Source organism: Gavia stellata, chromosome 2 (assembly GCF_030936135.1).
Source record: "Gavia stellata isolate bGavSte3 chromosome 2, bGavSte3.hap2, whole genome shotgun sequence".
NCBI lineage: Eukaryota > Metazoa > Chordata > Aves > Gaviiformes > Gaviidae > Gavia > Gavia stellata.
This window is the reverse complement of record NC_082595.1, coordinates 85,256,212-85,283,895: the sequence shown is the minus strand read 5'-3', so window position 1 is coordinate 85,283,895 and position 27,684 is coordinate 85,256,212. Positions and strand designations below refer to the sequence as shown.

The 27,684-nt window shown below is 41.4% G+C and overlaps 1 protein-coding gene across 4 annotated transcripts in view; it reads right to left on the bottom strand.

Moving 5' to 3' along the window:
- The window catches only part of DST (dystonin), a 319,817-nt gene that overhangs the window by 186,858 nt on the left and 105,275 nt on the right, over nt 1-27,684 (bottom strand). For all 4 annotated transcript variants that reach the window (XM_059835839.1, XM_059835841.1, XM_059835842.1 and 1 more), the window contains 3 exons: nt 11,786-11,875; nt 8,832-8,909; nt 6,200-6,292 (listed from right to left, as the gene is read on the bottom strand). In XM_059835839.1, the coding sequence (XP_059691822.1) occupies nt 6,200-6,292; nt 8,832-8,909; nt 11,786-11,875 (261 nt within the window). The remainder of the gene's footprint in view (nt 1-6,199; nt 6,293-8,831; nt 8,910-11,785; nt 11,876-27,684) is intronic.

Below are 27,684 nucleotides of genomic sequence, written 5' to 3'. Positions count from 1 at the left end.
TCCATTTAAGATGCAGTCTATCCTGCCTGATCTGTCTCTTTGCAAATGATCATGGGTTTCCCATAAGACCTACATCATGTTTCTTCACATGGGTGTCTCATAAATCTCCAACAACACAGATGTTTATGTTTGGTCAAATGGAGTGAGCCTCTAGTTGCTGGTTAGCTGAATCACTCTTTAGGCTATACTAGCTGTATAGACTAAATCTCTATCGCTCAGATTATCAGATTATAGGGACAATTTAGACACTTAATGCATATGAACACAGCTCCCCACAAGCACATGGATTTAGGTGTCTTAACTTCAAACCGAATCTCATCACAACTTTCCCAATACCTATAGGATTACTCCATGCATAAACAAACACATTTATTATCATGAAGCTTCATCCCTTTGTGAAGACTCTGCTGTTAGATTTTTTTGTTCAGATTTTTCCTTCACTCAAAATCTAAGTGAAGTCAAAAAAATATGTAAGGCTTAAGTATGCACATTCTTCTGAACTTCCTTATACATTCTGAACGCAAGTCAGCCATATACAGGTGTCAATGACAGCAAATTGCCATATACATCAAAAGACATGACATACAGGCAAATGTCAGGCTAGCACAGATTAGCACAGAGAGTGTCTCTTACATGACCTTACAAATCCCTTTTGCATTCAGTGTAGGTACTGCAGCCATTAATAGCAAAAAGACAGAAAATATTTTTAAAAAATCCTATTCTTCAGTTATTTCATATTTACTAATGAAGCTTAATATTTAGTCCAAGAACCACTACTCACTCTTAAAATTATTTTAACACTGATTTTTTTAAGATATTATTTTGAAAAAAATAAAAGCTCACCAAGAGGGCAAACCGCATCCTGGTGTGCATGAAACACAGTATAACCAACCGGTCGAAAGTGGTGATTATCCCACTGTATTCAGCACTGGTACAGCCTCACCTTGAACACTGTGTGCAGTTCTGGGTCCCATAATAAGGCTGTGAAGGTCCTCGAATGCATCCAGAGGAGGGCAACAAAGCTGGTGAAAGGGCTGGAAGGCATGTCCTATGAGGAGCGGCTAAGGACTCTGGGCTTGTCTAGTTTGGAGAAAAGGAGTCTGAGGGCAACCTCATTGGTCTCTGCAGATTCCTGAGGCAGGGATGTGGAGAGGGAGGTGCTGATCTCTTCTCCCTGGCATCCAGCGATAGGATGCGTGGGAATGGCTCAAAGCTCCATCAGGGGAGGTTTAGACTGGACATTATGAAGCATTTCTTTACCGAGAGGGTGGTCAAACACTGGAACAGGATTCCTAGAGAGGAGGTCGATGCCCCAAGCCTGTCAGTGTTTAAGAGGCATTTGGAAAATGCCCGTAATAACATGCTTTAACTTTTGGTCAGCCCTGAAGTGGTCAGGCAGTTGAACTAGATGGCAGTTGTAGGTCCCTTCCAACTGAAATATAATATTCTATTCTGACAAACCTGCAAGATCTGAATTGTATTGGTAGACATTTATTTGGTAGTTATTGGGAGTCAGGACAGAGTGAAGTTAAGTGTGTTTCAGATACAATTTAAATGCTTCTACGTATTTCATATGGAGCTGGCTACCCTACAGGGGAAAATCCTTGTCATACCAGCTCACCTAGATTAGTTACTTTTATATAAATGTTTTTCCTTCTCAACATTTTTTACAACTATAACTAGTAAACATGAACTTTCATCACTTTTTATAACCACCCAAAATTGTGCCAGATGTCCTGTGCTTCATCTAGTGAGAAAAACTAACAGTTTCATCCTGCAAAAGCCTATTAATCAGGTTCAAAAAGATATACACCAAGTAAAGGTTTACCTTCCACTAACAGCTTCTATTAATAAGTTGTTAATAATTATATTTCTTAAAACACAGCAACATTCAATCACTGCCTAATTCTGTGGGTTGTGCTTAAATATATTTAAGCCCAGCCTTCTTCCTTCATATAACCATGTAGAAGCAAAGACTGGCACAACAGGGGGGAGCTGAGGGAACTTAGTGGTGAGCAGTTAGTGGTTTCTCCTTTACCCTGTGCACTGGCCTGGACTAAGCCATGCACCCTGTTTAGACCAGGGCCACATTACAGAATCATAGAATCACTACGGTTGGAAAAGACCTTTGAGATCATTGAATCCAACCATTAACCTTACACTGCTAAGTCCACCACTAAACCATGTCCCTAAGCACCACATCCACACATCTTTTAAATACCTCCAGGGATGGTGACTCCACCACCTACCTGGGCAGCCTGTTCCAATGTCTGACAACCCTTTCAGTGAAGAATTTTTTCCTAACATCCAGCCTAAACCTCCGCTGGCACAACTTGAGGCCATTTCCTCTTGTCCTGTCACTAGTCACTTGGGAGAAGAGACCAGCACCCACCTCTCTGCAACCCCCTTTCAGGTAGTTGTAGAGAGCGAGAAGGTCTCCCCTCAGCCGCCTCTTCTTCAGGCTAAACAACCCCAGTTCCCTCAGCCGCTCCTCATAAGACTTGTGTTCCAGACCCCTCACCAGCTTCGTCGCCCTTCTCTGGACACGCTCCAGCACCTCAATGTCTTTCTTGTAGTGAGGGGACAGGATTCGAGGTGCGGCCTCACCAGCGCCAAGTACAGGGGCACGATCACCTCCCTGCTCCTGCTGGCCACACCATTTCTGATACAGGCCAGGATGCCGTTGGCCTTCTTGGCCACCTGGGCACACTGCTGGCTCATATTCAGCCGGCTGTCAACCAACACCCCCAGGTCCTTTTCTGCAGGGCAGCTTTCCAGCCACTCGTCCCCAAGCCTGTAGTGTTGCCTGGGGTTGTTGTGACCCAAGTGCAGGACCCGGCACTTGGCCTTGTTGAACCTCATACAATTGGCCCCGGCCCATCGATACAGCCTGTCCAGACCCCTCTGCAGAGCCTTCTGACCCTCGAGCAGATCAGCACTCCCGCCCAACTTGGTGTCATCTACAACCTTACTGAGGGTGCACTTGATCCCCTCATCCAGATCATTGATAAAGATATCAAACAAAACTGGCCCCAAAACTGAGCCCTGGGGGACACCACTTGTGACGGGCCACCAACTGGATTTAACTCCATTCACCACAACCCTTTGGGCCCGGCCATCCAGCCAGTTTTTTACCCAGTGAAGAGTACGTCCATCTAAGCCATGAGCAGTCAGTTTCTCCAGGAGAATGCTGTGGGAAATGGTGTCAAAAGCTTTAGTAAAAAGTCTAGGTAGACAACATCCTCAGCCTTTCCCTCATCCACTAAGTGGGCCACCTTGTCATAGAAGGAGATCAAGTTAGTCAAGCAGGACCTGCCTTTCCATAAACCCATACTAACTGGGCCTGACCACCTGGTTGTCCTGTACGTGCCATGTGATGGCACTCAAGATGATCTGCTCCATAACCGTCCCCAGCACTGAGGTCAGACTGACAGACCTGTAGCTCCCTTCCGGCCTTTCTTGTAGATGGGGGTCACATTTGCTAACCTCAAGTCCATTGGGACTTCCCCGGTTAGCCAGGACTGCTGGTGGATGATGGTAAGTGGGTTGGCGAGCACTTCTGCCAGCTCCCTCAGGACCGTTGCGTGGATCCCATCAGACACCCATAAGTCTATGGGGCCAAAGTGGTGTAGAAGGTCGCTCACCATTTCCCTTTGGATTATGGGGGCTTCATTCTGCTCCCCATTGCTAACTACCATCACAGGGGGCTGAGTACCTGGAGAACAACTGGTCTTACTATTAAAGACTGAGGCAAAAAAGGCATTAAGTACCTCAGCCTTCTCCTCTTCCTTTCCCCCCACATCCAGTGAAGGATGGAGATTCTCCTTGGCCCTCCTTTTGTTGTTAATATATTTATAGAAACTTTTTTCATTGTCTTTTACGGCAGTCGCCAGGTTAAGTTCTAGTTGGGCTTTGGCCCTTCTAATTTTCTCCTTGCAAAACCACACGACATCCTCGTAGTCTTCCCGAGTGGTCTGCCCCTTCTTCCAAAGGTCATAAACTCTTCTTTTTTTTTCCTCAGTTCCATCCAAAGCTCTCTGTTCAGCCAGGCCGGTCATCTTCCCCGCCAGCTCGTCTTTTGGCATATGGGGACAGCCTGCTCCTGTGCCTTTAAGATCTTCTTCTTGAAGAGTGTCCAGTTTTCCTGGATTCCTTTGCCCTTCAGGACTGCCTCCCAAGGGACTCTGTCAATGAGACCCCTAAACAGGCCAAAGTCAGCCCTCCAGAAGGCCAAGGTGGCAGTCCTGCTGACCGCCCCCCCCCCCTTACTTCTCCAAGAATCAAAAACTCTTATAATTTCGTGATCGCTATGCCCAAGACAGTCTCCAGCCGCCACATCACTCACAAGTCCTTCTCTGTTCACAAACAACAGGTCCAGCGGGGTGCCTTTCCTAGTTGGCTCACTCATCAGCTGTGTCAGGAGGTTATCTTCCACACACTCCAGGAACCTCCTGGACTGTTTCCTCTCTGCTGTATTGTATTTCCAGCAGACATCTGGTAAGTTGAAGTCCCCCCATGAGAACAAGGGCTAGCGACTGTGAGACTTCTCCCAGCTGTTTACAGAATATTTCATCCACCTCTTCATCCTGGTTGGGTGGTCTGTAACAGACTCCCACCATGATATCTGCCTTGTTGGCTTTGGTCTTCCCCCTGATTCTTACCCATGAACACTCAACCCTATTGTCACCATCATCGAGCTCTAGACAATCAAAACAGTCCCTAGCATACAGGGCTACCCCACCACCTCTCCCTTCCTTGCCTATCCCTTCTGAAGAGTTTGTAGCCATTCATTGCAACACTCCAGCTGCATGAGTCATCCCACCATGCTTCCGTAATGGCAGCTATATCATAGTTTTCCTGCTGCCCAATGGCTTCCAGCTCCTCCTGTTTGTTGCCCGTGCTGCGTGCATTGCTGTAGATGCACTTCAGTTGGGCTATTGATCTCATGACCTTTTGGGGGGGAGAAGCTCTAATTCCTACGTGACCATTCTCAGGCACTTCCCTGGTTTCTAACACATCAATAACCCCTACGTCTTTGCTGCTGCATGGGTCCCCACCCCCTACCTCCACTGAGACAGCAGACCGAAGGACCTTGCTAGCACACCGTCCCTCGAACACTGGCGTGCCACTCCCAGGCTAATCTCTAGTGAGCCTAGTTTTATCCCTTTCCTCCTTCAAATCTAGTTTAAAGCTCTTTCAATGAGCCCTGCCAACTCCTGTGCAAAGATCCATTTCCCCCTTTGAGACAGGTGTACCCCATCTTGTCACCAGCAGGCCTGGTGCCATATAGACTGACCCATGATCAAAGAACCCAAAATTCTGCCGGTGACACGTTGGCCCTATTCATGTCTTCTGTTCCTCGTTAGGATTTGCAGAAAGGCAAATTAGATCCTAGCAAGCTTTCTGGTTTTTTTAAGAATTTTTTTTCCCAGTCATAAATCCAGTCCAGGATATTCCTAAGTGAACCACACTTTTTCTGTATGACTATGTAATTTTCTGATCACTTAAAATGCCTGCACAGCATTGAGTTTATCGCTAACAATGCTGCAGTCACTAAATGGGAATTATCTGTCATCTGAATTACATCATCTACAGCCACAGCCATTGTGAAAGCCTCATTTTGAGGAGCAATTTAACACCACACACTGTAAGGCTGCATTATACTGTACACAATCCCACCAGTGTACAACAACCAGAGTGCCACCTAGTGTGACGCGCGTTACCATCGCCAGGGCTAAAAACAAATGCAGAAGTGTTAGGGACTGCTCAAAAAGACTGAGAGTAGTGCTTGCTAACATACTCGTACCAGCAGAGAAATTCAGATCCAGAATGAAACAAGATTTAAAACTTTTTAATATATTTTAATAGTCATCAAAAGAAGTCTGCAGAATAAAACAAGACTGGTTTGTCCAAACGCTGGAAGGAATACATCAACTATTGTCTTTAATGATGTTCAAAACCCAAGCTATTTTTATCTCACTCCACAGACAGGAAATTAGCAAACAAACAACACCTTCAGATTCAGTTTACATCACAAAATAAAGATACATCATCAAAACCTTCAAATAAGCATTAGAGAAGAGACATAAATCTGTATTTTTGTACAGCCTATATAAAGTTCTGTCTAAGCTGACACATTCATCGTAACTGTATGCAAGAATCTGACTGAAAACATACTGTCAAGCAAAACCAGACTTACCTGAAAGTGCAAAATTATGGTCCATATCAACCCCAAAGTCAATTTGGGATTCCCATCTGTTATGTCATCATTTCTAATGTTAACCAGTTTCACCTGCCATCATGGAAAGAAAATACAGACAAAACTGAAATAAATATGCCACAAATACATACTGCATTACACAAGCACAACTATAAAGGATGCATTACTCACTTCCCAAGCCTACTCTGTTGGTTTTTTTAATTCTCAAAAGCAGCAAGGAATTGCATTCTGGCTTTAAGCAGCCTGCCAGGAATTGTCCTCTCCCACCCATGCCGAACTGAGAAGATGCCCCAGCCGTCACTACCCCAGCAGATCTGGTGCCTGTGCCAAACACCCTTCACCTCTGTCCTTGTCAGAGGGTGAAGGTATGATAGAAGGGGAAAGTACAACAAGAATATGATGATCTTTAACTGGTGTATCAGTTTCAGGGCAGTGCTGAGACCTGGGAAGCTATCACTGCCTTTTCTCCAGCCCACACTTTCCTGCACCAAAACAAGAATTCAACAGCAGAACTGGCCTGCTAAAACACAATGGTCTGGCTTGATAAAACCATGAATTTAGTATCATGTTTAAATAACCAATGGCATAATAATGACAACAATTATCATCGCTTCTGCTGTTATACTCATTCATAGTGCTATAAACATTAAATGGTTAATAGGATTAAAACAAAGGCTGAGATTTTTGCCACTCCAATAAACTCACGTCCAGAGCGAGTTCAATAATTCTATTTTCTTTGTCGTATTTTATTACTACATTTAATTTATCTGTATGTATTACGTATCCATATAGCCCAATGATTAAAGATGACTCAGCTAAGAGGCATTTTATGCTTATGTTAGTAAAGTTACATGCACACGCTTTTTAACATATACCCTGTTATCAACCGAACAAGCAAAGGCATGTCCTTCTCTTGATCTGCAGACATAGTCTTAACTATGGGGGGGGGGGGGAACAACAAACCCAAAACCACTCTCTCTGGAAGAAAGAAAGTGTATTCCACAGTTCAAAAAAGAAATTAAAAGCAAATCCAAATGTTTTCCTCCCACTGCATTATAAAAACTGTTTGTGTTTGGCAAAACTCTACAAGATAGTCAAATATGCCTTATCTTTGTTTTTTTCTTTGTTTTTTTCCAAGTCAGGCTTCAATATTATCAATATATAGGATCTCTCTGCCTTACAATCACAATAAAGCATTGTATTTGGAGGTTATACAGCCAACCTGAGCAAGTTACCTCCTAAATATGGTTTAGAAATACTAACAAGGGGCTGAAACTTTAATTAAATGCAAGTCCCACTGGCAACTTGCCAAGAAGACCAAAGCCCCGGAAGCATTTTGTACAGTAGACTACAGCCATCTTCACGAAACTGCAAGGCTAAAGAGAGCACAAAAGTCATCAGATCGCATTCGACAGCTGCATGATGGAGACTTGCAGTTCCCAATGACACACACATGTTCATAAACACGAGGATGATCTGATCCTACGTCTCCTGCGTTTTAATACGCATGGTCTGTCATGCATAAATAAGGCATGGTGCAGCACAAGCCCAGTGGTCTCGCTGCATAAAAACACTGTTGTGACTGTCATTTCAAGTAGCTATTTATTTACTTCATAGTGTATTTATTCGATGGCTCACTTAGGTTAACAGGAAAAGTTCGCTTTGAACTCAGCGAAGTGGGATTGATTTCTCAGTGCACACGCATCACTCAGTGACCCAAAAGATAATTTGCAATTTAACTCAAAATACAAAAAGACATCTGTTTTTATAACCAAATTAAGTATCTGCCTATGGTTTGCTACCTCATATTTTTTTCAAACCTCTTCAGTAGCAGACAAAATTTAAAAAAAAAATCAAAATCAACCAATCAGAAAGCAGATTTCCAGTGTCAACTCATTTGGACAGGATGGATAGGGAGGTAAAGTTTTTCCTTCTATCCATGTTCTGGACATTTTTAATATTGCCAGTTTGCAAAGGGAGAAAGCAAGAATCCTGTAAGTGTTTAAAAGATATTTAAAAGTGGAAAGAAACTCAGAGAAGTGGAAAACTGTCCAGCAGCATGAGTTTCAAGGGCTTGGCTTACAAGGAGATTACAGATGAAATTAAGCCTGAATTTTCCACAGCCCAGGTGACTCTGCTGCCTTTCTAGGGCACCAGTTTTGCTTTCATCAGGATCAAGGCTTGAGAAAGTTTTCCCAAAACAAATATAATCAAAACAAGGAACTCCCACACAATGTTCTAATTTCTTTGAATCTGCATTTTGCGCTAGAAATTAGATTGTGAACAAAACTGCATACCAGCTGGTATCTGGGCAGCATGAAATATAGTTAAATCTACTATCAGCTGCTCCTGAGGATCTTACCCATAATTTTCTCCTCTTTAATATCATATACCACATGGGGTGCGTTGATGCTATTGCTCAGAGAAGAGTGGTGTCAAATTACCTTTGCCACATCTCTCCTAACCATCTCAAGCACGAGACCAAACTGAGCCTACACCAGCAGCTGTTATAGAACATGCACAGAAGACCAAGCAGGACATATTTTTTTTATTTATTAGCTACTGGTGACAACATTTTCATGAATGTTTTTCATTAAAATTTTCACCATACCTGGCGTTTTTTCAAATAGTCAAGTGCAATTTGGACGTTCTGGAGCCTGTGAAAACGCATCCGACCTTTTTCTCGGGGCTAAAATTGGAAAACAATAGTTGTGAGATTTTCTTGTCAGACAAAAGAATAAACTGTCCAATTTAAAAGATAGCATGTAAAAGATCTGAAACACTACAGCTTAAATGAAGCTACTACTTTGGTGGAAAAGTGTGCTTTAACAATTTATTTTTTTTTAAACTGTAGTTGAAATTTTTTAGCACAGTGGATGGCAGGAGAGATCAGTGGTCCCAAACTGCAACTTTGATCCATGCAGGCTGATAGCTGTTTCCCTGTAAAGTAGTATTTAGGCCAAGAGGGCTAAAAAAAGGCCGTACATGAATCTACCTACAGAAACCAAACTGCAATATATTATTATAAAAGATTTACAGTATTATTAAGCAAAGCAAAATATAAGTAATGTCACAGACCTTTATGTTGCTCTGGTAAACTCTGTGATGGAAAAGCTTACCTGTGTATGCAGCTTTATGATTTGATGTTGTTTATTTATGGTATGACTGCATAATCATATCAATACATACTTAAAGTATCTAATAAAGACAATACATTCCTCCAAACAGAATAATACAACACATACTGCCCTAGAGTGTAAGCTTAAACTCTGACTTGGGTAGAACATTATAAAGTGTTAAAAAACCTAACAGGTCACTCTTCTCAAAGCAAAGTCAAAACTAGCAAGAAGAAACTGTAAAATAAGCATGAGTGGTGTGTTAATGGAAACATGGCAAAACTGCATGCAGTTAGTGTAAAATCACCAAGAAGAACCACCACACAGAAAAAGCATACTTTACTTAGCTGTCACAGATCAGCAATGGGAAAGCAGTTAAAGTTATATCATCATCATCATATCCAAATCCTTCTATTCTTCTTATTTCAGATTTTTCACAAACTTTCACAGCAATAAACTGAAGCAGACTATAATTGCTAGGGATCAGCCATGAATATGAGTATTTCCTCAGACAGTCACTGCGAAACACACAGATACAAGCCCAAGCCTTCCTCAACTGCCTTTTTTTTTTTTCTTTCCCCTGTGGAGTATCAGATGCTTGCCAAAAGGAAACATGGAAAACGGAATTGAATAAGAAGCATAAACTAAAACACAAAGAATTTTCATTTCCATTATAGAACCTTCAAATTAGCCCCTTGTTTTTCACACCAATAGCCCAGGATCAAGCCCTGCAGCCCTTGCTACCGAGTAGCTTCCCCAGATGGAACAAAGGACTGCAGACCTGGAACTTGGTTTTCCACAACAAAGAGGGTGTAATAAATCCCAAACTGTATATTCAGGTATAACATCTCAGAGGGGAAATGTTTTTTTAATGTACAGCTAAAATGCAGTGTTTTGAGTTACATTATGCCCCAGAAAAAAGCACAGAAATTCCACTGAAATCACAACTGCAGCGCAACACACGGGGAGCCAAGAAGGCACCGGGGCCCTGTGACAGCGAGTTGCATTAGCAAACACTAATAATGCGAGGTGTACAAAGGCATGAAACAGCTCACTTGGACTAACAAGCACTCAGCATTTTACACTTTATAAGTAAGCATTTCCCTTCTGGATAGTTAAAATACAGTGAAACGATAATTCAGCATTTGTTGCCAGAAGGATAAACCCTGCAAACAATCCACATATTTGGTACCCAAGGCACTACATAGAGCTGTCATGAGCTTCTACTTTGTGTATCTGCTTTGAAAAAATAACTCTTACATTTGATAAATTTTAAGAAATAGATCTGCACATCTAAACCACCTCATTTCAAAATATTATCCAATACTACGTCATATACATTGTGGGTGCAGTAGACTGATCCTTCTAATTAAGACAAATTAAGTTGTTGCCATTGACTTCACTACAGGGAGCCTTCAAGCCTTTGTCTGAATTACTTGTATATAGGCAATATCAATTGCAAGTAAAAAAATCTCGGTTTTAATGGAATTACAGTATTTCCCTACTTATTATTTTAAAAAGATTGTTCTATAGCATCTGGATAATGTTGTCCAGTACACATTTGCACCATGGTTTTATACAGTTTAATCAAAAAAACCAAACAGAAATCTTAAACCTTTGCATTTTAACTGTTCTCAAAAAGGCTGAATAAAAATTTGTCGTTACCATACCTCCATTATAAACATAGGTATCCTGGTTTACCAATGTGAGTTCTTTTGTCCTTTCTACAGCACGCTACTGCAGCACACCAAACTAAGAATTTACATTAGCAGCCACCACACTTCAAATACTACGTTAGTACAGTTATGGGGGTCGGCACCTACCCCCTTATCCTCATCCTCCACATCCTCATGCTGTTCATTTGTGCATGCTTCTGTTGAACTCACCAACCGTAAGGTCTTCAAAAAATCTCGCTCTCTTGGCTAATGAATATAACAGACAGGAGACAGGACAGCAAAGACACAAGACAGACCACAAATGAAAAGAAGAGCATGAAAAGAAGAACATAATGAAGAGAACAAATACCAAGCAAGGGAAGTAATGCTCACAAAGAAAGGAAATGACACCTGAGGAGCGTGTTAGACAATTTCAGGGACATTTTATCCTTGCTATTTGTAAGTTACTCCCTTTAATGTGAAGGGATATTAAGCATCCAATAATTGTTAAAAGAAAAATTGTAAAGAAAAGGGAAGAACAGAAAAAATAGCGCATTACCCTAATAAGAAACAAAGTCTCACTGACCACAAGAAATTAAGAGAACAGATTGCATTCCCCCACAGAATTCACAGTGGAATATTTTACCAACAGAAACACAACTTGTGTCTTCGGTATCAAGTCACAGATTATGGGAAATATCAAAGAAATCTCCAGAGGTCAATATACAAAGAGTTAACAGAGTACATGTATATAAAACAAACTGGAAACACTGCATTCTGATCTAAAAGCTTACCAAGGTATCTCCAGAAAGGACTTCTAAAAGTGAGATCAAGTTATGTCCATCTCTTAGGTCTTCATATAGGTCATTCACATGCTTTCGAACCTGCACAGATAAACGCAAAAATAAAATATAAGATCTGCATTTATACCAGAGCATTCACACTCATATTAACACAGTTATCTTTTAATATATAGATATACCTCAGATACACCTCAGCATAGCTTTTCAAATTTATTCACCTTCATAACAAATTTACAAACCCAAATTAATTGTAACAGGCAAAAATTCACATCTATGTCTGCACTCGCACAGTTCCACCACATTTTATTTCATAGTATGAAGTTACGGGTAGCGAATGCACACAGCAATGCAAAATCAGTATCTGACAGTTTAAACGATACCAGATAGCCACCTATTTTGACCTAAATAATGACCACTTACAGATGACACTATCTAGACCTAATGAATTGTAAAATTATGCAGAGCAGAATCCTGTCTTGGTGTGTATGTTATCCTCAGCATGCAAGTTCACTGGAGTCAGGCCAAAAGTTAACACACTTTCTGGCCTTAAACTTACTACATCCACCAATTAACAACATGTTTTGCCACCTCAGATATCCCAATGGCTCACAGATCCACCTTCTACAACACACCAAAGAAATATGACATTAGGTTGATCTAGTGAAGCCAAGGACATGCACAACCCTTCCCACCAGCCATGCCAGTGGCAGAGGTTACTGCTCCCTACAGCTCAGCAACACTCTACCATCAGCAGTCACCAGCCCAGCCAATCTGGTCCCGTGGTGCCCCCTAATAGATGGTCAGCCTTTGCCAGCTGACTTCATTTAACTAAACTGGGCTGAGAAGGGTTGATAACCAGCAGACCTTGAGAGGCCAACCATGAGCAAGGGAGCAGATGAAATGAGGAGACAGCTGAAAGCCCCAACTTTTCTGACAGGCACAACAAAGCTGGGAGATGTTGTGGATGCCCCAACCCTGGAAGAGTTCAAGGCCAGGGTGGACAGGGCTTTGAGCAACCTGGTCTAGCAGAAGGTCTCCCTGCCCATGGCGGGGGGTTGGAACTAGATCTTTAAGGTCCCTTCCAACCCAAACCATTCTATGATTCTACGTCTGTCCACAGACCAACTTCTTGCTTCTTAGCATTAGCTTACTTAGCTCTAATACAACTTTATGTGAAATTTCTTTAACAATTTCAGCCAGCTGCTCTTTAAATGTGAAACAAAAGGCCTCATTTCTCAGAAGCAGAGATTTTTGACATTACCAGCCAGGACAGAGGTTGAGGGCTTTCCCACTACAGCTTCCATTGAGGCACCAGATCAGAAACTTCCTAAGCATCCAGAGGATAAAATATGACATTAGAAATTTCTTATAAAGCTACCACCTCTACCAGAGACAAACTTAACTTCCAGTATGAGATATATGGGACACTCCCCTGACTGCCAACATCTCTGCCTGTCTGACGAGGGCAGCAGGAATCGACCCAGATCTTCAACTTTATGCAACAGCTCTGTTTACCTGACTTTCAGGGGAATTTCTAAATCCATCCTGCTGAATAAATAACTGTCTCCATATTGATGATTAGCTTCATAAATGCTTTTTAGTTCAGGTTTTCTTACTTCAACTTTTAAGCATGACATTACCTGCAACGTGTTTTTACAAAGACCATCATCTTAATTGGAAATATCAGAGCATATTTATGCTTGTGCTGAAGACTAGCCAGAACAAGTCATCTAGAGGACTGTTACATAAGGAATTACAACTGATAATATTTTCCAAAACATTTATACAGACTCTACATATGCAGTCAAGCTATATACATAGCAGCACTCTTATACATATACATAGCTTTACATGCTCATATACATACTCAAAATAATATAATTTTAATTTTAGTTGTGATTTTTAGAAAAACTCCTGTAACCAATTAACTTAAAAAATTATCTGGTAATATTGAAGCACTGTTAAGCTGAACAAAGAAACAGAACAGATGTTCTCCTACTATATCTGTGGTGAAAAAAAGAAAAGGGAAGCCACAAAGATATCATCAAAATCCCTGATACGAGATTTGATTATGCTAAAAGATTAAAAGATGAAAAGCACAAGGGTATTTCATTTTTAACCCAAAACAACTGTTACTTTTTATTTTTCTATTCAAAGAACTATGCCAAACTGAGTGCTAAACTCTTCAACAAAAGCAGGCAATTATTTTTTTTTTTTAAAAAAACAGTAAAACCCTGTGAGAGGGTTCCCTGCTCCTCCCTGCCCCTCTGGCCAGGACATGCCCCTCTCCACTCAGGAATGCCAAGCCAGAGCAGATCCACAGCACATGCGGGTGGCCAGAGTCATGGGAGGATGTCAGGTTAGCGACAGAGGGAAGGAGTATACATCTAAAAGACACTGCACCACAGCAGCTGAAGAACAATCTGTGCAGGACCAAGTCAATGCCCACACTCTTTTCAACATAGAACTCATGGGAGTTGCCCAACGTGTAGGTATCTGATTGTGGGATGAGAAAATACTACCGTTTCTAATATGTCTGCTTTCATTTTCCATTAGATGCAAGATAATTTTGTTATCCTGGTGGTCTGACTCTCACAACATACATTTGTTGACCTTCTGTTTGTTTCTTATACTCTGAGGTTTCCAAAGTATTACAGAGACAACTGTCTTCCCCAACTTATCTTTCTGGAAATCACAGATGCCTCAGAGACAAACTCATACTGTGTATGAAGAAAGTGGCATAGAGCTGTCCAAACAGGAAAACCAGCAGTATGACTTAGATTTCTGTCTTATTTCTGCCATTGGCTAACAATTACTGTGAGGTTTAATTATTTAGGACATACTACATTGGTATGCCGGTACAGGACAATATAATAAGGAAATTCCAATATCCTGAGCAGCAAATGTGCACCTAAAAAGATGTATTTGAGCAACTGATGTGCAGCAAGCATGTTCACTCAAAGCAGGAGATACCTTCTTTTAAAAGGAGCACCTTGTGCTTCTCAAGAGATCCTACACTCCCACTTGAGAAAAACTTACAAAATTATCTCTCTCAACTATCACTTGGGCAGGTCTCATGTCTCAACATATGTAATGAATTCTTAGATCTTTAAATGCACAAGAAACAAATACTACTTTTTCATTGCTGTTTTGCTGCCACATTCAGCCTCCTTCCAACGCGTAGTACCACAAGCACTAGATGCAGATGGGGGTTCCTGGATGGATCTGTGGGATCTGCTGAGCCCCATGGCACTTCATTAAGAATTCTTACGGCTTTTCAATAAACTGATTGAATTGTCAGCCCTACATTTTGCAAGGTCCATATGCAAAGTAGGCTACACGCTGCCTTGGGCAGCTTTTTGCAATATACCCACGTGAGCGTGGCAGATTTGATAATTTCAGCATGAGAAGAGATTCTTTAAGGAAGATGTGGGAGATGCTGAGGGGCATCTGACAGAACTTAAACAAGAGAAGCAAAATGGCTTCATCAGTTAAAAGGAGTCAGGGAGAATTTAAGGCACTGTTTCAGAGGTGATTCAATCTTCTGACCTTCATCTTCTGGCATGTATACTACGATGTTTGTGGCAAGGAAGGAAAGCTCCATCCCCCTTGATATCAGCACGCAATATTTCATATCATACTTTCCTAGGAAAGCTTAAGCTTTGCAGTCTAGTGCCTTGGGGAATCTGCACTCCCACTAGTAAAAAAAAGTTTTTAAAACTGTAGCAGTCACAGAGCTAAAATCTTGCCCCCAAACCCCAGCATGTTAGGCACTTGACAAATGAAGACCATAAAGATGGCTGCCACCTCCGAAAGCCAGGAATCTAATACCCCACATAACTCACATAGCTTTAGCATACTGTTCAGTTGACACATCTGGTTGTCCTTACAATCAAGTTGCTATCGGTTCCAACCTCACATACCATTCTGCTCCTGCAGTCAAAGACCCTGGCCCACTGGGCTCGGCTCCCTCCTCTGTGGGCTGGCATTGCAGCAAATCTGTCACCGCTGCCTTCAGTCTGCCTGGTTCTCATTTCCATCGGCAGAAAATGAAGCCATGATTCAGCTACCTGGGTGCGCACCCATAGGGCTGTTTTACATTTATGTTTAGGGGGTATGCCATTTGGCCTCCACCTGCTTTCTCCAGAACAACTAAGGTTTGCCCAGGTCCTGGCTAGCCAGTCCCCCACAGACATCTATCCTGAATACCCTTACACATCCCAAACAGCCCTAGATGTCCATACTTAGGGAACTGAATCTGCACATACTGATCTCTTTTTGCCATGGGTCACAATAAAGAACACGCCATCTTCCATAAGAAGCCTGTTTCTTACAATTTTTCTTGATATTATTAGTTGTGTTGTGCTGATACTGGAACAAAATCTGTAATTCTACACAATAAAACCACAAGCTGCTAATGCTTGTATGGGTAGAAAGGGGAAGGACTGTCCCTTCTGCTTCTGCAAGCAAAATCAGCTTGCTCTTGAAAAGGACGGACAGAAGATGCACAGGCTGGAGTACAGTAAAAAGGTTACTAACACTGCCACACCTCTACGAAGACACAGAAGAATCACCCCCTTTTTCTTATTCAGAAGTAAATCTGGCAGGAAAATAGGATCATGGCCCTTTCTGTGCATACAGCGGGTGCATACCCAGCACACACGCAGGGAGACCTCACGTTCATGTTATGGTGTAACGTATTCCGGACTAGCACCTAAAATGCGAGGGACCATGTTCTTGACTGAGATTGTTTCCGCCCCTTTCTACACTAACTTTAATGTGCTGCAGAATCTAGAGTCAAAGCAAAAGAGGCAGGAGAGAGTATATAATCAGATCAGGCAGGAATACCTAGAAATAATTCCCATGTACCGGAGGCCACCAGGAACTCCCTGAGGGAGGTGAGGCAACTGCTGCGGCCCTGGCAGGCTTCAGGGCTTGGAAACAAGGCAGAGTTTTGTGCTCACACGCTTGCAAACTTACCCACTTTTTACAGGATAAGGAAAGCAGACTACTGTAATAGAGTATCTTTCTTAAAACATCAGGATCCTCCTTATCTATGTTATAATTAAGCTGAACTGATTGTTAAGAGAATATGCCAAACCAGACCTTTTCTTACAGTTTCCAGAACAGCCAAAAAAAATTAGAATCAAATCTGAATCACATTTATTTTGAAAAACTGAAGTTCAGCTGACAAGCCTTTACAAAATCAGTGTCATGTCCAGGCGTTACCAAGACTTGTAATATTACAGGTCCAACAGAGGCTTTTCAGACCACATAGCCTGGGAAAGTCTTTTCAAGAGCCACTCTCTTCACTTCTGGAAGCAAAGTTAATTAAATGTCCGGCCCAGACATAAAGCATTATCATTCTTCCAAAGGAAAATGGGATAAGGCTCAAAAGTTAGAACTGTAAGGGGTGTGTTTGGGAAAAAGGGTCAGGCCTTAATTACCACTGAGGTCACTGATAAGTCCAAACAACAGCTGGCACAAGGCCACCATTTCACAATAAACTTCAAATTTATTCTTTAAGAATCTGACTTAATGCCATGGAAAAAAGATCCCTTAGGACTCCCATTCACTTTAGCTACAGTAAAACGCTTTTCTCCGAGATAATAGACACAGAGAGTTAAGAGCTCCTATAATTACACTCTACCACAGACAATGTCATGGGCATTCAGACTGCTGAAAAACTGCTGTGGCCACTGCATGAGACCCTGACATCCTGAGGAGTTTCCCTAATGTTTCAGCTTCCTAAAAACGTATTTAAGCTTGCTTTTAAAAGACAAATTGTATTAAAAACTCTAGTCATGAAGAAGCAGTTTTCTGTAAGTTTAGAAATTTTGTATTATTTAGTCCGTTCACCTTTGAAAATTAAGGAATCACACTAGCAGGTCTAACAGCATGGTAACAGATAAACTTACGCCACGAGTAAAGAATAAAAAACCCTCTCACACGGAAAGTTGTATTTATGTACAAAAATAAATGTTTACTATTACAACACATGCAGCATCATTTATAAGAAACACACTAAAATTCTGAACAGGTTGTAACAAGGTCCATGCAGCATGCAATTGTCAAAGTATCAAATTTGTCAAAATAGAAGATTTGTCAAAATATTCCCACATGACTGATTTGCCAAGCAAGGCTGCTTCTTCAAACATCTTCAAGACTACTTATTTTGCTCTACAGACTTCTTAGATTCCCCCACATAAAGCACACGAGTGTTGCTTGAATTGCTGCAAGGCCACTCCACCTTGGGTAATTTCCATCCCAACGGGCTGCTGGGCACAGTGAGGCGCTGAGCTCTGGTCCATGGCCAACCTGATGTCACGCCAAGAGTTCAGGGAGCCAAAGCAGTTACATGCAGACTGACATCCTTCCCCTGAGTCTCTCATGTTCTTTAATCTCCTTACTTTAAACCCAAAATATATTTCTGGGGGAAAAAACTGTAAATACACACCCTGGTCATGATATTTGCTTTGTACTGTATCCCATAACAAACTGCACCCATTCTGCTAAAAACGAACAAGCACGCAAGTTCTGGCAGAATTTAATCACTGGCTAACCCTGCGACAGTGACCTCCGGGCACAGCTTTCCCCAGGGGATGGGCGCCAAGTGCAGGCGGCCCGAGTGCTGGGTTGCAGACAGTGCTGTTCCCCGGTCTCCACGCCAGCACACACGCTCCAGTGCTGGACACCCACTGCCCGGGACATGCCAGCTGGTTCCCCCTGACCCAACTGCACAGGGCCTGCAGCCAGGGCCAGCAGCGAGATGGCACAAGGGAAAAAACTTGTGCCCAGTCTCTTCTGTGCGCCTATTCACTTGCAAGCAAAGTCTGGCAAATCCAGGTTTAGGTCCAGTGGTCCAAAACTCCCTTTCATTCTTTTCTTTTACTCTCCAGGTTGATAATCCACTTCGCAGGAAATACTTCTTGCGGTTCACTGAAAATAAATTGTTCTTTATTTCATGCTCAGGAGTAATTTTCTAGCTGTTTGACTTTGTTCCTGGATATTAATTTTCCCAAAGAGCAGAAACAGCTAATCCTACTCCATTCCATAAAGCCCCTTTACCACTTCAAGTACTTTCACTAAGTCACCTTTAAACAAGTCTCGCATCCAAAGTGAGTTCAACACCCCTGATCTTTCTTTATAACAGATGTTTCCTAACTGAAGATTCATCCTTGGCTGCATCCTTGGATTCATCCTTCACTTTCTTATCTGGCCAATGCTCTACACTCTATTAGCACGAAAACTTTGTGATTCGAACACCCTTCATGTGTTCCACCCCTCTAAAGCCCAGTCCTTGTACCTAAGCTTGCATCAGTCACAATTTTTTGGTTTGTTTTTACATTAACCTTCACATCTCTTCCAGACAACTCGACTGGATGATTAATCCATTGCTTTTGCACACTCTATTTTGCATTTTGACCCCAGCCTTCAATTATTTCTCATGTCTCTGAATAACTCTTAATAATCATAAAAAAAGATACTTGTATGGCTTTAAGGTAAATATGCTGTTGCTCAATTTAAAAAATAAAATAAAATAAAAATCAGGCTATTGCTAGGTCTTGTCCTTACATTTTTCTTACCATCTTCCTATATTTGGCTTCATGAAATGCATTCCAATATTCTCCTAATCCCCAAATCAGCAAGTATGCAAGCAGGTGCATAATCTTACATATTTATCAAATAGTAGGACATAAACATGCACATCCATGAGTCCTTTTCTGTATTTCAGTAGTTGTGTGATATCTGAAACACCATTATTGTACAGAACAAGCTTAACCAATGTCCTAAATGTCAGAGATCCTTCTTTCCGCCTCCTATGGAAAAAATAAATCTTGTCTCCATTCCAGCTCATGCATCTCAAATCTTTTTGAAGAATGGGCTGAAAGGTTCTCTCTAACCAAGTCTCTCCAGGCACTCAGAATACCTCCACGGGTCCCATTCCGCTCATTCATCATCATTATCACAGCACTGCCCTCACTGTTTTTAATACTTGCACAGTCTTGGTCAGCTGCTTGTAACTTTGCTTATTAAGATCAGCTAATCCATGTGAGCGGAGCCCAGGCTGCATAGATTCACCAGCTCAGTAGAAATGGGTATCTACTAACATAAAATGGACATCTACTCCATTATTGCTACAATTTGAAGTCCTAAATATTAATTTAAGTTACAGATACTAAAGCTGGCTGGGTACTTCTATTTCATCAAAGTAATCTTCATTCTACAGACAGCCCTCAGTGAGCACAGGGGCCAGATGCCACATGTGGCATATGTCATGCAAGGTCCCATGCGACTCCACGCATGCTCCCAGCCCATTAGCACTTCTTGCACCAGTTGTGATTTTAATGCAGAGCATGTCCATCTCTCTCCTGTGTTTTGCACCTCAGTAACCTTTTATGATTTTTCCTCAATGCAGTACACTCTGTTCAAACGCTTTTGTCTGTAAGACTATATAAAGATATTTATAAATCTTAAAAAGACTTAAAAAAATGCATTATAAAACCCTCTCTACATCTCTATCACATTTTCTAGCTGTTAGGAGATAGTGCCTCAGCACATAGTACTGATGATAATTGAAGTGTGACTCACAACCTGCTTAAAGCCTCACTTGTGACATTTATCCTGTCCCCTTTTTAAAATATTTTACTTACAAAGGCATAAATACAGATTAGTGATGTTTGTTATATTCTTCATTAAGTTTTACTTTACATGGTAGCTCACTGAAAGCGGGCATTCTCACTGGAACTGTAGGATTGATGCAGATTGAGATCACTAATTTAATGAAAACACAAGCTTTAGTAAAGAACTTGGCATTGATCAGTTCTAAGACTCAAAGTGAACATTATTTTGCCAGAGAAGGCTGGGCCTTACTAGGCTGTCAGAGAATAATATGACTGTAAGGCTAAAAAGGACTGAACAGATCACCTCACCCGACCCAGTGCGGTGGAGCAGATTGAGTTTGGCAAGCACATGCCAGAGATGCTTCTCTGATTTATTATTGAAAATTCAAACGAAGGAAATTCTACAGCGTAATACATATACTTCAGTGTTTTATTATGCTTACTTGCTTTTCGGGGAGGGGGATTTTTCCTTGCTAATCTTCAAACTAAATCTTCTTCTGTAAACTAAGCTGAATTTTTTGTCCCCCACCCCTTAGAGCCTGACCTCGGAAGACACTTGTTCACCAGCCTCTAAAACCATATTTTACACATTGAGGACACGTTATCACATCTCCCTTCAGTCTTCTCTGTTTCAGACTAAACAAACTCAATTATCACAACCTGTCCCTGATTTTCCAAGAAAACTTCTTATCTCCTTACTGCTTTATTACAGACGGCTGCAAAGCTCTTGTCGCTGTGATCAGGAGTTGCGAAGCCAGGCGGAGTTTCACAACCATGTGCCCACAAGCACACTCAACATGTCTATGAAAAGGCAGAATTACGAGCTGTCTCCTTGTCTCCTAAGCACCGTGCTGGCCCACAGGCAGGGTGTGGAGCTCACCTATAGTTCCCAGGAGCTCCTTGGGCACAAGCCACCACAGTCCAGTGCAGGTAAAGGACCTTGGTAAGAACCTTGGCAGGGTGAGGGCCACACTTGTTGCTGACAACATGACAAAAGACCTGAGCCAGAGAAAAGTACAGCTGCAGCATTAGAGAAACAAGGGTAGCACCACAAGGATGAAGTGACAGAGCTCGAGTCCTCACTTGAGGATGCGGCATGGCAAGGGCAGCGGGTGCTGGAGCTGGATGCCATCTCTGGGTAGAAGGGACATGGGTCCTTGCTCATGCTTGTGGCCTCCCAGAGCCAGATGATGATGCTGCAGCACCTGATGGCAGCCACGACAGCAGCAACAACCAGTGGCACTGGCTCTTCCTAGTGCCAGTTTGAGCTGCAGCTGTTACTGATGGCAATATCCAAGCAAACTATATCTGGGATCCTTTCGTTCAGATTTTGTGACAGTAATCTGCTAATGAGGCTACGTGTGGCAGCATGTCAAAAAATGTAGATACACCATGGACACTGCTTCCCTTTGCCCACTTGCTTTCAAAGACTGGTTGTTCAGCCAAAGGCAGGATAAGTGATAGTTCAGTAATTTGTTCCACAGTCTTCCCAGGGAGAGAAATTACCCTGCAAGGCCTGTAACTCCCCATTCTTTTCTTCTGCTTGGGAGAGAGTTATTATGATTACTGTAACTGAAGACTCCAAGGAGTCCCCTGTCCGATCTCAATTCTTAAACAGAATGATAAAATGTTATAAATCACTTCAATTAGTTCCTAACTGTTGGGTGAATGAAGCTGTGCAACCAGAAAGCACATAATTTACCTGAATATTCTTTGATCTGCTCTTTACTTATCTGAATTTTACCCTCATTTTATTAAAAAGTGTTTCATCAAGTCAGTATTTTGTAGCCTGAAGAGGCTGGAGTAATTCAGACTTTCCTGCACCATTCAATACTATTTCTCATTTTCCTTGGTAACGCATCCATACCTCTCCTTTCTTCTTCATATTCTGACACAATTACAGAACCTTTCTCCTGTGGATTTTTATGTCACGCTGTAACTCCTTTTGGACCTTTTACTTGTCTGATTTTACCCCACTATGCTTTACTAACTCCTTTACACAAATCTTTAGTCCTGCTGCCCTTATTTCCACTTCTTGTATAGCTCCTTTGTATTTCACACATCTCTTAAAAGCAGCAGTATATTCTATACGATGCCTCCTATCTGTCCTGCCTGTCTACAGCCTGCCTTTGTGCCTCCAACACAAATGCCTTCAATGACTGCCAGATCTCCCGCATTCCTCCCTCTCCTGGATTACTTCCCCAGGAGACCCTACCTATTGCTTCCCCCAGTTCTGCTGCTTAGAAGTTCATTGTCCTTTTTTTACTTCTTGCGTCTCTCTTTTCTTTGGAAGGTGAGCCTGGGATTTTGCAATCACTTGCTGTGAAGTTACCTTCCCTTTTTATATTTTGAAGCAGTCCCTGCCAATCAGTCCAGACCTAACTAGCAGTGTTGCTAGCAACTTTCTGAACCTGACAGGCTGAAGGTCCCTTTAGCTGGCACTTCTCTCACAAGACACATGTCCACACCAGAGGCAGCCACCCCAAGTCCTGCAGCAGGCAGGGAAAACAACAGCAAGTGTGTCCTGACCTGGTTTGTGCACCTGCCTGGGGATGAGCTGAGCTTTGCCACAGAAACGCCTCCTCCTTGCATAGGCTATAGAGGGCACCTTTGCAGGCGTTCAAATGCAGACCTCCGCATCTGCTCCTCCTGTCAGTTATCCAGTTACATGATTTCCCCCACTGCCACACAGTCCTGTCCTTCCGATGTTACTTAGTGACCAAAAATCTACTGTCAACCTCCTTCTTGCAGTTCAAGGCCTCAAACTGACAGCAACCAGTCACCTTCTGTCCCGTTTTATCTTTGGCCAGAGACACACTGTTGTGTTCCAGTTACACAGTGCCATAACTTTTCTTCACCCTTCATGCTTCCAACTTGCCCTCTCCTTTCCAGCCCTGTACTACATGTCACCAAATATACCTCATCAGGGATGAATTGTTTAAAGTATGCAAATGTAATGCTAATAACATCAAACCCAGCCAATAAATCTGGCTCTCACAACTTAAAACTACAGGGATACACTAATTCAGACCAAAGGCAATACACTCCACACCTGCCTAAAGCAGGCAAAATATAAAGTTGACAGGCATAACGTTATTCTGATTAAAGCCAAGGTACTGTATTTCAGTAGGTAGATAAGGGTTTTAAAAATTATGTTACTATCTTCAAATTTCCTTGTTCAAAGCACCATAAATGCCTTTAGCAGACAATACATTCTTTAAAGGTAAAACATGTTTATTCTGATACCTTCTTAGGTCCCCATGTAGTCACACATCTACATTACCTCAGGGCAATGGCTTTCCAAAGTATACAAAATACTGTTGTAGAATGAAATATTTTGGTAATGTTTATGACTGAATGTTGGAGGTTGCTTACTGTCTGGAGTCCACATATTGGGACAAATACTACTCCCACCGGAGCCAATGGCACAGTTACACCAGCACCATGGGAGCAAGATTAAGCCAGACTATTTCTAAACTGATATAGAAATGATCATTAAGTATGGATACATCAAAAGTATAGAAGATAAAATATAAATCCATGCATAATTGAACAATTAATTAAAAAGCCAGCACTTACTTGCAAATGGTAGAATTTTATCTGTTGTGATCTCTAAGGAATAAATAATACTAAATAAAATCTATGCTGAGAGCAAATTGCAAACAATGAACCCACAAAAAGAGAATGAATTAATATATTAGTCTATCATAGGAAACATATTGATTCCATTTCATCATACTGTAATCTCATGGTAGACTTAATTCTCCTTGTGCTCATTCTTTCATATATGAGCACCTATATAAAACTTTAAAAAAAAACCTCAAACACCTCAATAAAAAGGATCATAAAACATACACTCAACTGGTTCAATAGTGCTGCATGCCATAAAAATACCGATGCACTCAAGCTATCATATATTTCATGCATATTTTATTTACTGTTTTCAATTATTCTCTTTCCTGCTCCCAATTAGTCATGAAGTCTGCATGCATTAAGAGGATCAAATAAACTTGAAATCTGTGGCACAGTTATTTGCTTGCAGAGATATTTTTGTGATGCGGTTTATCATTAGCTTCTAAAACTTTGTACAAATTTCCTCCTCTTTTTCAGCTTTAACTTCTGGCATTCTGTCACTACTATTCCTCACCGTGTCCTGGTTACCTTCCTCCCTTGTCTAAACTTTGATTAAACACCAAAAAAGTCCTGAGTTTGCTTGCTGATCTGCTTTGCAAATAGCTATAGATTATACTAAGCAGAAGAAAGATACTGTGCAGTCTACCTCCAAGTGGAAGATTTTTGAAAAATCTGTATGCAATGTAGCATGAATAAACTATAATTGTGCATATTTCCAGGGATAATGGCAAAATCAAATACTTCTTTACACCATTAACTGATGATCTTCTTCAAGAATTATTTTTCTATATTTTTCGGAAGGAGCACGTCTCAAAGAAAAAACACTTCAAAACTGTTTAGAATAGTCCTGAACACACAACAGCAAAAATTTTTAGGAGAAAAACTGAAATATTCTTCTGACTACCGAGACTACAATAGGCCTTGCTGAACAACTGAAAAAAACAAAACAGAGGAGGAAATACCAATACTTCAACTGTACCCAATGCCTAAAGCAAGCTGCGTGCCATGTTGGATGGGGGATTTTACAGGATTTGCTCCCAGCACAGTTTGCAGCACCTGTCAGAATTAGACCCATTTAGAGGCACTAGCACAGCAAGCAATCTTCATCTTATTTTCCTTAACACAGGAAAAGAAACCGAAAACATGCTTTTTCCAAGTAGGTTTCAAAAATGAAAAGTGTTAAATTAAGACTTTTTTTAAAAACAGTCACTACCATTAGACTAACAACAGGTGCCTTATCCCTTAAAATAAATATAAATGCAGAGCTAAAACACATTCATTTCAAAAAGGAGGTAGGGAATTTTAAATAACAGATTAACTGCATGGCTAAAAAGAAGATACTGCCGAGTAGTGCTATCTGAAATGATAACCAGTAGTGTCAGTGAAGTGCCAACTTTCAGCAAGGGAATGACTGAGCTATATCAGGAATGGTTCCTCTGCCATTAAGCACATACCTGAACATTTCACGAAGCAATCGACCTAAGTGGCCACTTACAAACCATGTGCTGCCTCAAGGATGCACAAGAATTGGTAACTTGAGGTTTCTGTTCTGAATTATTCACTCTTTACACAACAAAAAGCTGCTCTCTACTGTTCTCCCCTGCACCACAGTACAGGATTTTGAACACGGACCTTTAAAACAGTAGTTTTAAAAGCATTCTATTCAGCTACTTATAAAAACCTTCTTGGTCATAGGACCTTTAAAAGTGACTTTTGGAACAAGTGACTGTGCAGGGGCGCTGCCCGTTGCCCCCATCACCAGCAGGTTTCTCCCAAAGTCCAGCTAAATTGGGGTCCCCAAGCAAAGCTGCACTACGGGGGGGCACTGGGTGGTGGGGCTCCCTGCCGTGCCATGGGCAGGACAGCCCCCCCCCCCTCCAGGGAGCTGCTCAGGCACCCCAGAGTCCAGCACTGCCACCAGAAGTTAAGACTCTCTACAACTTTTTGTTCCATGAAGAAGGAAGGAAAATTACCTTTGGAGGGAAAATACCTGGGTGTTCCTTGTATTTTCTCATCAGAGCACTGACCTAGCTAGTCTCTGGCTACCTTGCCTTTAGTCCCGTTTTCTGTATATCATAATTTCTGATAAAAGAAAAAAAAAACAACTTTAAGTACTTCAAAATACCCTGTTTTATCTCTCAGGACTAAGATCTAGCACTACAAAAATATTTTTTCAACTTGTTTGAGAAAGGAAATGAATGACATGAATTTGTCTGCTTTTACTCCTTTTTCATCAACAACTTTTTTGGTTTTCCACTTTTACCTCACTCTCCCTCTGTATTTCACACTTCTCTCATTCTTTCCTTAGGTTTTGGGGTCTGGGATTCAAAGGAGTGACAGGAGGAATTTCTGGGCTTTAGCGGATGTTGGATTTCTCTTTGGGTGCTTTAGGACCACACGAACGCTACACCAGAATGAAACCTGTCTTCAGCAAATTTACTTGTTCTTGTTACGTCAGTGGTTACTTACTGCTGTAACAAGTACTAGAATTGAACACCCTATTTTGACAACAGCAAAGCGAAACACTTGCTGGAAGCAGAGGCAGGTTTAGAGAAGTTAAGAGAGGAGATCTCTACACCACCGCCACGCTACGCCAGTATGTGAGTTTCTCCCTGGAATTTCATACCACAGCAACAGGCGAGTCTAAAGTCCAATATCTCACCTCTCCAGTCCATGTGTCAACAAGAAGTAAAAGATAACGTTTGAACTGGAGCCCCACCATCAGACATTAAACAGCAGCCTTAGCAAGTGCAATGCTCTAATCAGTCCTCAGAAAAATTATTATTGAGTCAAAAGAAAAACTTCAGCAATGAAAAAAATGTAGTGACAGTCCACTTGATCTTAAACTGTGGAATTCAAAGATAACTTAAACAGTTGAATTTTTCAATTAACACATTATGTACCTGTCTCTAAAACGATGTATCTCAAGATCATTTGCAGGAAATATTTCTGCAATGACTATGCTTCTAGTTTAGCAAAGTACACAAATACATGCTTAACTACTCAACTGAACTGACAAGGGACTAATCTTAATACACTGAATTTTAAATACTACGCACTTACATGCTTTGAATCCAATGCAACTAAAGATGGGCAACAGAGGGCAGAAGGGTAAATATTTCTCAGCCATCTTGGTGTTTGTGGTTACTCAGTGAACCCCATAAAAACAGAATTTAATTAGAAGACAGACAGTAGGCTTCCATGCCATCCCCCAATGATGATAGTAACCCATAAAAGCATCATGCTGCTGACCTAGAAAAAACTCTTTTGAATATACTGCTATAAAGGGATAAAAGTCCAGTATTTTCTCAAGGACTGCAGGAGAATGGGAGATTAATTAAAATGAACAAGGAAAGAACTAAACAAGCAGGAGAAAAAAGAAAAAAAAGAGACAACAGGAGAAAGAAAAACAGATAAAAGAAAGCCAAAAAAGAAACCGGGGACAGAGAAAAGAAATAGGGGAAAGAGAAAGTAAAGAACATAAGTAGGATGGAAAAAAGATGAAAGAAAAATGCAATTCACCCCTGTGCCTGTAGCAGGGGTCCTGCCCACATGCATGGTCTGGTGCCTTCCACAGTCTCTCATAATTTCCATGATCACCTTCATCCTTTCCACTTCTTGTTGAACCCTACA